The following is a 12930-nucleotide window of genomic DNA, read 5'->3' on the forward strand; positions in this document are numbered from 1 at the left end:
TTATTTTCCCAATTCTCCTTCCAACACATTTTGTTTCAAATGCTCTGCGTTAACTTACAATTACTTTTAAATTCTAATAATTGAATCCCAGTAATAAACTAACAAAGAACACGTGGATAGATATAAACTGTTTCGTTTCACGTGGACCGACGATTTCCTTACCTGACATACTGATCGACATAGTTCGACAGGTTTTTCGCGTGCTGTACGGCGGGCACCACGTACTTGTCGTTGTACTCGTAATTTAATCTGTACAATAATTCTTCCTTCATGCTCAATTTTTCAAACCAGTAGGTCAATTTGTTTTGCAATTCTGGGAGATCCTAAAATCCGGCGAATTCTTTTATTCTTTTCCACTACGATATTTTATAACGATCGCGTGTTATCGTAAATCGGAGAAGAAGAATTTCTATTAGTAGAAACTTTTAAAATACGTACTTGGAAATTATTTTGCATGTCGACGATGAAGCCTCGCGTTTCGTCCGTCAGTTTTTCACCCGTTGCTATTGATTCGTTGATTTCGTTACTTAGAGCGTTTATCTCGTTGCAATCGTTTTTAGATTCCACGAAAGTATGGTTCATATCGTTGTATAGACTGTCGTAATTGAAGAGTATCTCCATGGTGTCTTCTATGATCTTTCTCATGTCGTTCAGTTTCACGGAATATTCTTCCGCGTTGTCGCGAGCTATTGCTGCAGGTTCTGTCGCATCGTACAAAGAATTCAACGACTCGGTATATTCTCCTACGTCCCTGTTTTTTTTTTTTTCAAAAATTTCAAACGATTATTATGCGTTTTATTTCTGATCGGATTAATTGAAATAATCAGATTTTATAAAGCTCTCAAAACCGAATAATAATATTATATTTTTTATTTATCGGAGCATGCACGGTTAACAGAAAATTTCTTTAAAAATATATATTTTTTTTTTATATAATTTTGTATAATTTTCTGTCTACCGTTTAGGCACCAGTAAAATTCACATTGACGATAAAAGTAACTTTTCTGTTCAAGAAAATAAAAGTAGCCACTAACTCGAGGAAGCTTTCTATTTCCATCGTCTTCTTCGTCAAATTGACGGTTTTCAAACCGTTTAAAATCATCTTGGCCGTTTTCAAAGCTTTCTTGATTTCTATCCTTTTGTTGTCGTTGCTGTACTGCGACAATTGCAAAACTGTTCCTGAAATTGTATAAAATCGTACGCGCGTAATGTAGGTATTGTATATTAGTGAAAAGTTATTTTAAGCAATCGATATTCTAATGTATCCAATAATGAGGATATGTACCTTACCTTCAATGTGTTTTCGCAAATTTTCCGCTTCGATTTTTGCGCTAAATATATTGTTCTCTAAATCGTCGCTTTTCGATTTCACAGTATCCGCGCGTTTTGCTTGCTCGTTTGCCTGTGAACGCATTATTTATTAGCTTATTTGACCCGGATGGAGAATAAAACTTATTAATAAAAAGAAACAGAATTACGTAGAGTGCATAATAAATTATATACAGGGTGTTCGGCCATCCCTGGGAAAAATTTTAATGGGAGATTCTAGAGGCCAAAATAAGATGAAAATTAAGAATATCAATTTCTTGATTGAGGCTTCGTTAAAAAGTTATTAAAAAATTAAATTCAAAAATTTCAAATCGTTCTGGAAAAATTATTATCGGTTGCGGTGGTTAATTACAATCATCTTTGGTGAGCATATATACACCCGAAATCCTACTCACTTTCTAGACAAAAATTCGAGAAGGTGTGAAATTTTTCGACGGGGAAAAAAAATTTGAAATTGTTTTGGAAAAATTATTTTCGGTTGCGGGGATCAATTATAATCATTTTTGATGAATAGACATACCCCCGAAATCTTGCGCATTTTCGAGAAAAAAATTCGGTTCGGGCGGAACATTAAACGTTAATAACTTTTTAACGAAGCCTTCATCAACAAATTGGTATTCTTGATTTTCGTCTTATTTTAGCCTCTAGAATCCCCCATTAAAATTTTTCCCAGGGGTGGCCGAACTTCCTGTATGATAGAAATAATTGAATTCCAAGTTGTGGATAACGATAAAAATAATTAGTATTCTGTCAAAAATAAATTATGTTGGATGCAAGTGTGAACGATTGATGCTGTTTAATGTACGTACGGTTCTGAGCAACGTTTCAGTATGTTTCATTAGTTTCTTGTACTCGTGCCACGGGATGTTTTTCATTCTTAGTTTCAATTTATTCTGATGATCTATTTCTTCGAAAAATGCGGTAGTATTGGAATCGATGTATGATAAATCTTCCCATGGTGGGGGAATATAACCATCAGCTATGTGGGTGGTGCCGTCCGCCAAGATTTGGGAAAGTTCCGCCACAGTATCGAGCAACACACCGGTGCAATTGTCGTTGCATGCTAGAGATATACCACAAACAGTTCAACGAATCAGGAATAAAATCAAAAACTTTCAATCTGTGTATTGAAAACAATTTCTTAATCGTAAGTAAACAGATTGTGCAACGATTAAATTAATTTTTATATTACAATCGTCATTAATCTATAATAATTCCACAGTTTTATTAGTAGAAGAAGTCATTTAAACCCTGATATTTAAATTGAAACCAGTTGCAGTTGCATCGATGCATCTAGAGATATTTTTAAACAACAGCAATCTAGAATTTTGATTAGGTCGTTCGATGTAGTATTTTAATCGCTACAAAAAAGTATAAGGTCCTCGTGTCCAAAATCTAATAGTTTAAGAGTTATGCGATTTTAAAGTTTATTAAATTATGGCATTTTAAAGCATTATAACTCTTGAACTATTAGATTTACGGCGGAATGACCTTATACATATCTGTAGAGATTAAAATACTGCTCCGAATGGCGCAATAAAAACTATAAATTTCCACTTATAAAATCGGGTGCAGTTGCATCGATGCACCTGGAGATGCAACTGCACATTTTTAAAGAACGGAATTCTAGAATTTTAATTCAGCCATTCGATATAGTATTTTAATCACCACAAAAAAGTATAAGGTCATCATGTCCTAAATCTAATAGATCAAGAGTTATGCGATTTTAAAGTTTATTAAATTATGTCACTTTAAAGCATTATAACTCTTGAACTATTAGATTTACGGCGGAATGACCTTATACATATCTGTAGAGATTAAAATACTGCTCCGAATGGCGCAATAAAAACTATAAATTTCCACTTATAAAATCGGGTGCAGTTGCATCGATGCACCTGGAGATGCAACTGCACATTTTTAAAGAATGGAATTCTAGAATTTTAATTCAGCCATTCGATACAGTATTTTAATCGCTACAAAAAAGTATAAGGTCCTCGTGTCCAAAATCTAATAGTTTAAGAGTTATGCGATTTTAAAGTTTATTAAATTATGGCATTTTAAAGCATTATAACTCTTGAACTATTAGGTTTACGGCGGAATGACCTTATACATATCTGTAGAGATTAAAATACTGCTCCGAATGGCGCAATAAAAACTATAAATTTCCACTTATAAAATCGGGTGCAGTTGCATCGATGCACCTGGAGATGCAACTGCACATTTTTAAAGAATGGAATTCTAGAATTTTAATTCAGCCATTCGATACAGTATTTTAATCGCTACAAAAAAGTATAAAGTCGTCGTGTCCGAAATCTAATAGTTCAAGAGTTATGCGATTTTAAAGTTTATTAAATTATGTCACTTTAAAGTATTATAACTCGCGAACTATTAGGTTTGAGGCAAAAGGACCTTATACATATTTGTAGAGATTAAAATACTGCATTGAATGGCGTAATAAAAATTATAGATTTCCACTTATAAAATCGGGTGCAGTTGCATCGATGCACTTGGAGATGCAACTGCACATTTTTAAAGAATGGAATTCTAGAATTTTAATTCAGCCATTCGATACAGTATTTTAATCGCTACAAAAAAGTATAAAGTCGTCGTGTCCGAAATCTAATAGTTCAAGAGTTATGCGATTTTAAAGTTTATTAAATTATGTCACTTTAAAGTATTATAACTCGCGAACTATTAGGTTTAAGGCAAAAGGACCTTATACATATCTGGAGAGATTAAAATACTACATCGAATGGTGTAATAAAAATTATAGATTTCCTCTTATAAAATCGGGTGCAGTTGCATCGATGCACTTGGAGATGCAACTGCACATTTTTAAAGAATGGAATTCTAGAATTTTAATTCAGCCATTCGATACAGTATTTTAATCGCTACAAAAAAGTATAAAGTCGTCGTGTCCGAAATCTAATAGTTCAAGAGTTATGCGATTTTAAAGTTTATTAAATTATGTCACTTTAAAGTATTATAACTCGCGAACTATTAGGTTTGAGGCAAAAGGACCTTATACATATTTGTAGAGATTAAAATACTGCATTGAATGGCGTAATAAAAATTATAGATTTCCACTTATAAAATCGGGTGCAGTTGCATCGATGCTCTTGGAGATGCAACTGCACATTTTTAAAGAATGGAATTCTAGAATTTTAATTCAGCCATTCGATGCAGTATTTTAATCTCTTCAGAAAAGTATAAGGTACTTATCTCCTCAGCTTAATAGTTAAAGAGTTATGCTACTTCAAAGTTGTTAAATTAAGCAATCATTATAAATCTATAATAGTGTAATAATCTATAGTATAATAATGTATAATAAGAATTCCTTTGTTTTACTAGTAGAAGAAGCCATTTGAGGTTGTAATATAAAAATCGAAACTAGGAAATATTAAATGGTAGAGAATTAAAATATAAATATTTATGTTTCTTACTTACAAGTGCAAACGTTGTTTATGAAAACGTGTCGATGGGCAGTGCACTGGGAGCAATCTCGTCCCGTGGAACCGACTCTGCATCTGCATTGCCCTGTTTCCGTGTCGCATTCGTCGTTTAGGCTACCGGCAGGGTTGCAATTGCACGGTATGCATTTTCCTTCAGGCAGACCCGGGAATCCATAGTAACCGTACGAGCACTGCTCGCATTTTCTGCCCTTGTAACCTATGAAAATACCGAAACATTCGTTTTCCTTATATTATTTGATCGAGCAGCTTGATTAATAATTAAACAAAATTTTAATACGGTCTAAAAACGAACTTTAACTATCTACAACCGAAAGAAATATTTACGTAGAGTTAGAATCAAGCACATCAACATCTGCTTTAATACAGATATCTTTTAAAAATATCTCTGCAACCTTCTTTTTAGTAGAACGTTTAGTGAAAATGTTGGTGTTTCAATAAAAAAAATGTCACTCGTGGAAAAACTATTTACAATAGTTTCCAAACCCTTCGAAACCCTTCATTCTTCCCCCTTAATATTTGCTCCTAACTCCAACCATAACAAAGGTATAGCTTGTTGCAAATCAAAAGAAAAAGTTCATATGTGTTGTTATTGCTATTATAGAAATTTCTTTAGATAAAATTCTTCCTTAACAGCTTCAAATCGTAAATAAGTATAAGTATTTTTTATTATACACTGTACGTCATTAAGTGCAATTTTTTCTATGGGATACCAACTTTAGTACTGCAAGATAATTGTAAATAAAAAGATTCTTTAACTCTTCGACGAACAATCGAATTTTGTATGTATTTCAAATACGGAAGAGTTTAATTAAAAGGAGCATTGCTATATTATCTCTGGACCGTTCTTGAAATATTTAGTAACACGTTGAATGTACAAACCAGGTTTACAAACACATATTGGCTCGGTGTCAGCGCGAACCATGCAAGTGTTAGAGAATCGTTTGTCCGTCTGTGGGCAAGGACATGGCTTGCAGCCACCGAAATCCGGATGTCCGTAAAAGCTATCTGCGCAGACGTCGCATTTGGATCCAGCGCTGTTTCCGCTGCAATTCTGCAACAAAATTTTAAACCGTTAAATACCAGCGAAGTTTCTGCATTCCGTGCTAAAAATATTCATTTTTGTCTCGTTTATTTTGATAGTTGGAACTATTCCCCTTTCCTTTTACAATATTATAGAGGGTGTTCGGCCAACCCTGGGAAAAATTTTGATGGGAAATTCTAGAGGCCAAAATAAGACGAAAATCAAGAATATCAATTTGTTGATTGAGGCTTCGTTAAAAAATTATTAAAAAATTAAATTAAAAAATTTGATATCATTCACGGAAAAATTATTTTTCGTTGCGGGGGTCAATTACAATCATTTTTAGTCAATACACCTACCCCCGAAATTTTACTCATTTTCGAGAAAAAAATTCATTACCGAAAATATAATGTCTGACCATGACTGTCTGGTTACCCTGAAAAAAAAAATTTTCAAATCGTTCTGAAAAAATTATTTTTGGTTGCAGGGGTCAATTACAATCATTTTTTGTCAATAGACGTACCCCCGAAATCCTACTCAGTTTCGAGAAAAAAATTCCTCACCGAAAATCTAATTTGAGGCCAGAAATGGTTCCCCGAAATTTCATGCGAATCTTTAAAACGTCATAACTCCTGAACGGATTGGACGATTTTAACGTTTAAAAAAGCAAACTACGCGTATTTTGGTGGAGAATATGTACAAATTGTAAAAATATTCGAAAAGTTGGTCCTTGATATTGCAAAATGAGAAAAACTCCATAAAAATGGTCCAATTTTCAAACAGCTATAACTCCTACAACAATGAATATATTTCAATGAAACTTTTTTCTGAAGTAGAGCCCATGGGTACCTACAAAAAAGTATTAGACAACTTTTCCATAGGGTGTCAAACAAAACTATTAAAAATCAAAAACGAATTTTCAAGAAAAATCGACAGGGGGTAGGTGCCTAAATTTTTCGGCGAAATTGAAAAGTTTCAAATCGTTTTAAAAAAAATATTTTTGGCTGTAGGGGTCAATTACAATCAGTTTTGGTCATTATATATACCCCCGAAATCCTACCCACTTTCTAGAAAAAAATTCTTTATCGAAAATATACTGTGTGGCCAGAAATGTTTCTATAACTTTTTAACGAAGTCTCAATCAACAAATTGATATTCTTAATTTTCGTCTTATTTTGGTTTCTAGAATCTTCCACTAAAATTTTTCCCAGGGATGGCCGAACACCCTGTATAAAAATACACGAAAGATCAAGCTACGAACAAAACTTTTGTATTATTTAGACAAAGAATGACTTGTTAATGTAAATATGTTTGCATTTGTGTTTACGTAAATATTGCCATTACTTTATCTTTCGCGTATTTTATTAATATCTAATAAACGAGCCAAAAATGAAGCGTATTTATAATGTATGTCAGCAGTGTAACTGCAGAAAATGATGTTTATGAAATTTACCAAACAATGTCCCGTTTCCCTATCGCAGACCTCGGATCTTCCACTGCACTGACAACGTCTGGCTTGTCCGATAAGATCGATTACGATCGTCGATGTAACAGTTGTGTTTTTGTACCACCTATAGTACCCTATGCTTGGATCCTGACAAGACGTGCTATTGTATTCCGGTGGACATTTGCAAATCTCGATGCCCGTCGCGAAAGACGGCGTATGCGTGGGCGTCAGAACCGCCGCGTCTACAGAAGCTTCCATCAAACTGGAATTTCACGCAATTACAATTTAATTAAAAAGGTTAAACTTTGGGAATTCAATTTTCAATTCGACTCTAGATAAAATTTTCTACATTTCAGACTTCGTACTTAAAGTTGAAAAAATCGTAAATGCCATTTTATAATAATCTTGGGGGTACAACACCCTAAACAAGCTTCTATTTTTTGCTTTTAATCTAAAAGTTTATAATAAATTATTAAAATACCACGACCCAATAGATAGACTTCGTAAAGTTGAAAAAATCGTAAATATCATTTTGTAATAATCTTGGGGGTACAACACCCTAAACAAGCTTCAATAATTTTTAAAAAATATTTGGAGTTATAAATAACAATGGCTTTGTTCGATCCCCAGTTATCAATGATATTTTTTGCTTTTAATCTAAAAGTTTATAATAAATTATTAAAATACCACGACCCGATAGATTGAAAAAACGACACATTTCGTTGAGTTTCATAATTTCACGAGCGATACAAAGCGTCGATAACTATCGAAGATGTTGAAAATGTCGAACTAGGGAAATTCCACGTACGTTGTTTTCGTGAATTCAGCATTATCGGAAGCCTTAACGAGAATGTACTGCACGTTTTGCAACGCGACCATGAGCACTTCTCTCGTGACTTTGTAATCGGGCCTGTTTTGCAATTGCCACAACGACTCGTGGAACCTGAAAAATAGAATAAGAAATCGTGGAAGGGACTTTGTCGGCGATTATTGTCGGAATTTCGGGTCACCGGATCGAAAGATTTATTAAATGGTACCTGATCTCATAACGATTGTTATTCACAGGTAAAGGCAAATAATATTCCAGGACGATCTTCTGGTTCCCCTGGAGCTGCACGATTGGGTATTGGAGTGTCGATCTTAGAGGTATTCCACCTTCTGTCAAAGTTGTAAATCTTAAAAATCCTCCGTAGGAAACGACCTTGAATTATAAGTTACGCGATGTCATTCGTTTTCTACGCGTGGTGGGGTATGGTTATTCGTTAAAAGTGATATAAAGTTGTCAGAAACGCACGTGGAAGAACAGTTTTCTGAATGGATGGAGTTACCTTGTCGCCCAGGAAGGTTTCGGGCAGCATCCAGTAAAGTGGATAATTGTAATATAAGTTGGACGGTATTGTCACGTCACCTTCGATCTCAGGAATCGTCGTGAGCCCATTGGTTGCGTTCAAACCACCGTTTATGGGGGATAAAAAAATTTGAGACCTGAACTTGGAAACCTGCAAACGAAAAAATTCACTTTCCTTATTATAAGTAAGAACAAAAAAAATAAAAGTTGAATTGGGAATTCATATCGGCATTATTCCAGTAAAGCTTCAAAGTTTATTATACAAAATAGTAAAAAATAGCTTACATGATAGATAATGGTGAATAGTAAATTATGTTGTAAATAGGGAATTTATATCGGTATTATTCCAGTAAAGCTTCAAAGTTTATTATACAAAATAGTAAGAAATAGCTTATATGATAGATAATGGTAAACAGTAAATTATGTGGTAAATAGGGAATTTATATCGGTATTATTCCAGTAAAGCTTTAAAGTTTATTAAAAAAAATAGTAAGAAATAGCTTATATGATAGATAATGGTAAACAGTAAATTATGTGGTAAATGGGGAATTTATATCGGTATTATTCCAGTAAAGCTTCAAAATTTATTATACAAAATAGTAAAAAGTAGCTTATATGATAGATAATGGTAAATAGCAAATTATGTGGTAAATAGGGAATTTATATTCCAGTAAAGCTTTAACATGTTGACTGCCAGACCAAACCCCTCAAATTAAAAGGAAAATTAAATTTTGTTTTTAGACAAATGGAAACTAGGATACCAAGAATTTATCATGGAATTTATTTTTAAAGACTCATTAAAATTCAAAAACCCTACCTAGCTTTATTTTCTTTGACATCTAATCTTGAGAATTAATCTTTTTAACTTCTTGGTGAAAAGTCGTGTCATCCATATGTGGATGACGTGGCAGTCAACGTGTTAAAGTTTATTTAAAAAAAACAGTATAGATAATATGATAAATACTACTTACTATTATGTCGCTGCTCGTATCGTTGACATAAAGAGTTCGAGGTCGCGTCAGCCTACGTTGCCCCCAGCTGAGGTCTGCCTGCTGACAGGAAGTTGTTCTGCCAAAACAGAAGCATTCGGTGCAGCCTTTCGGATTGTCCACAGCCAGGCCAAAGGTACCTTCTTTGCATTGGTTACACTGTCTTCCAAATACGTGATCCTACATTCAAAATATACAGTATTTAAAAAAACAATAAACCATATCATTTATAATATATAATATTTCTCAACGTTAAAATTTTCTCGTTAAAAAATCAAGTTTACAATTCATAATCAAATCATGAGTCTCAATATCAATTCTATTTTATTCCAAATCATATATTATATATTATTTGTTTGTAAGCACTGTGTTCTCTACCTCAACTGTAAAAACATTATATTTTCTCTCGTATATGGAGTTTTACACGTATAATAAACAAATAAATAATGACACTTTGTTTGAAGATCAGAATCACTGTATGTATATTCACGTTTATTAATATTAATTGAGATTATATATTTATATGCCAATTATTCATTCGGTAAATCCATAGATAACTATTAATGTACGTCTTCTGAACCAAATCTATTTTTCATTAATAAATAAAATCGACCGTAGTCAAAGGGTTGATCATTTTCACTTATCGTACACTATTGTATTATAATTTACACGTTCGTTTCTTTAAAAATCATGTGCCCTGTTTACTCTTAATTACATGTACATTTACTGTCCTTGGTGAATAATGAATAAAATTTTAGAGAACTTATAGCAGCTGATAAATTTGTCCTAATCGTAGTGTACCTTGCAAGGACACTGTCCTTCGTCGTTGCAGTCGCAGACTTCCTCGCCACATTGGAAGGTGCCTGCTCGGTTGCAGCTGCAAGGACGACACCTGGGATAACCGTAGTAACCCTTTGCGCATTTCTCGCATCTGAGACCATCGTAGCCTATTCTGCAAGGGCACTGGCCCTGGTGGTCGCACTGGGGCCTCGTGGAGCCCAGGGTGCAATCGCAGGCTCTGCAACCAACCCCAGGCACCAGGTCCCAGGAACCTGGCCTGCATCTGTCGCAGTGTTCACCGAACGTCATGATCGGGCACACGCAACGACCCGTGTCTGGGTCACAAATGTGACCTGGTCGTATGCATGGATCACACACTGCATGGACAGAACAGATCCAAACGAATTACCGTTATGAGAACCATGATTCAGCGGCAGACATTAAAAGTATGTATTGTGGAACCTCAAAGAATATATAGAATTTTGTATAATGCTTTAGAAATTGTAATAAAATACTAACAAGAGCGGGCGATAGATAAATTTCTGATCTATGGAAATTTTAATCTATTACTATTACTACTAATTTACTAATTAATTATTACTAAATTTCTAATCTATCGAATTATCGTTATGAGAACCATTTTTCAGCGACAGAAATTAAAAATATGTACTATAAAGCCTCAGAGAATATACGAAATTTTTTATAATGTTTTAGGAATTATGATAAAATACTAACAAGAGCGGGCGATAGATAAATTTCTGATCTATGGAAATTTTAATCTATTACTATTACTACTAATTTACTAATTAATTATTACTAAATTTCTAATCTATCGAATTATCGTTATGAGAACCATTTTTCAGCGAAAGAAATTAAAAATATGTACTATAAAGCCTCAGAGAATATACAAAATTTTTTATAATGCTTTAAAAATTGTAATAAAATACTAACAAGAGCGGGCGATGGATAAATTTCTAATCTACGGAAATTCTAATCTATTACTACTACTACTAATTTACTAATCTACTACTACCAAATTTCTAATCTATCGAGTTAAGTTATGAGAACCATTTTTCAGCGACAGAAATTAAAAATATGTACTATAAAGCCTCAGAGAATATATGAAATTTTTTATAATGCTTTAGAAATTGTAATAAAATATTAACAAGAGCGGGCGATAGATAAATTTCTAATCTACGGAAATATGAATCGAACGGAAAATACGTAAACTATCGCAAAAGGCTGACCATCCATATAGATAAATTTCTAATCTTCAGAAACATGAGTCAAATTAGTAAAAAAAAATAAATGCAAGAATAAATAAATAAAATAATTGCAAGTATACGTCTAGAGAGACATCCTACGAAATATTAAATTAATTCGACAATTAAAATCAAACACTGCTTCGTTTGATAAAAACAAAAGAATAAGTATTACAGTTTGTAGAAATAGTTGTTGTGCTCCTGCTGACTACGTGCTTTATATTAAGGAGGTATTGCTGTCTAGACTGTCAATTTCACGGCTCTTTTTGTGATTTTTTTTTTAATGATAGATATGCTGTTTTGTACTGAGACTTTGTAGATATATTTATTTATCTTATAAGCATGTACAATATTTTTTTCATGGAAAAATATTAAAAATCGTGGGAATTATAACTTCTTATTTAATGGCTCTTTTGGAAGAGGTGCTCCAGTGGCTTCCAGGATTCCAGATAATTTGAAACAGAGGGGGTTAAAGTATCTTCATAAGGAAGGTTGTAGTTATAGCAGGAACTAGGGAGAAGTCAAAATCCTGATAAATAAAGAAATGGCGACGCTTCAAGTTTCGAATTTCTATTTGTTAATCGTTCTTTTGTCTTTAGCGTATCAAAAAAAATAGTAAAACTCAATATTTTTTTAAATCTCTAGTTCCAGCGATAAAGGCGCGTCTTCTGAATATTCTCTCCAAATTTGAAGTCAATCGGTTTGCTAGATCTTGAAATATCATGTAAGCCAGTTTAAATGCGTTTTTTTAAACAAGAAGCTATAACTCTCGCAATTTTTAATATTTTTTGATGAAAAAAATACTATACATACCTATAAGACAAATAAATATATCTGCAAAATGTCACTACAAAACAACCTACCTGTCGTTAAAAAAAAATCACAAAAAATGGCCGAAGAAATGACAGCCTAGACAGCAATACTCCCTTAATGAAACACAAGCCAAACTAATAAAAGAAAATGAACGTATGCAGGATATTTAAATAAAATAATTGCAAATATTCGTCAAGAAAGACATTGAAATCAGACACTGTTTCGTTTGATAAACACGAAAGAGTAAGTATTGCATTTGTGGAAATTATTTTTGTGCTTTATATTAATGAAACACGAGACAAATTAATAAAAGAAAATAAACGTATGCAGGATATTTAAATAAAATAATTGCAAGTATTCGTCAAGAAAGACATCCTACGAAATATTAAATTAATTCGACAATTGAAATCAGACACGGTTTCCCTTGATAAACACGAAAGAATAAGTATTGCATTTGTGGAAATTATT

The 12930-nt window shown here is 33.2% G+C and overlaps 1 protein-coding gene across 1 annotated transcript in view; it reads right to left on the reverse strand.

The window, feature by feature from the left end:
• The window catches only part of LOC143348260 (laminin subunit alpha-1-like), a 218853-nt gene that overhangs the window by 13390 nt on the left and 192533 nt on the right, over positions 1 to 12930 (reverse strand). The window contains exons 16-28 of the mRNA XM_076778275.1: positions 10409 to 10764; positions 9590 to 9787; positions 8599 to 8769; positions 8308 to 8471; positions 8079 to 8213; positions 7277 to 7532; positions 5682 to 5853; positions 4777 to 4998; positions 2139 to 2392; positions 1291 to 1402; positions 1035 to 1179; positions 439 to 751; positions 163 to 323 (exon numbers count right to left, since the gene is read on the reverse strand). Coding sequence (XP_076634390.1) covers positions 163 to 323; positions 439 to 751; positions 1035 to 1179; positions 1291 to 1402; positions 2139 to 2392; positions 4777 to 4998; positions 5682 to 5853; positions 7277 to 7532; positions 8079 to 8213; positions 8308 to 8471; positions 8599 to 8769; positions 9590 to 9787; positions 10409 to 10764 — 2659 coding nt within the window. The remainder of the gene's footprint in view (positions 1 to 162; positions 324 to 438; positions 752 to 1034; positions 1180 to 1290; positions 1403 to 2138; positions 2393 to 4776; positions 4999 to 5681; positions 5854 to 7276; positions 7533 to 8078; positions 8214 to 8307; positions 8472 to 8598; positions 8770 to 9589; positions 9788 to 10408; positions 10765 to 12930) is intronic.

Source organism: Colletes latitarsis, chromosome 11 (genome assembly GCF_051014445.1).
Source record: "Colletes latitarsis isolate SP2378_abdomen chromosome 11, iyColLati1, whole genome shotgun sequence".
Classification (NCBI taxonomy): domain Eukaryota; kingdom Metazoa; phylum Arthropoda; class Insecta; order Hymenoptera; family Colletidae; genus Colletes; species Colletes latitarsis.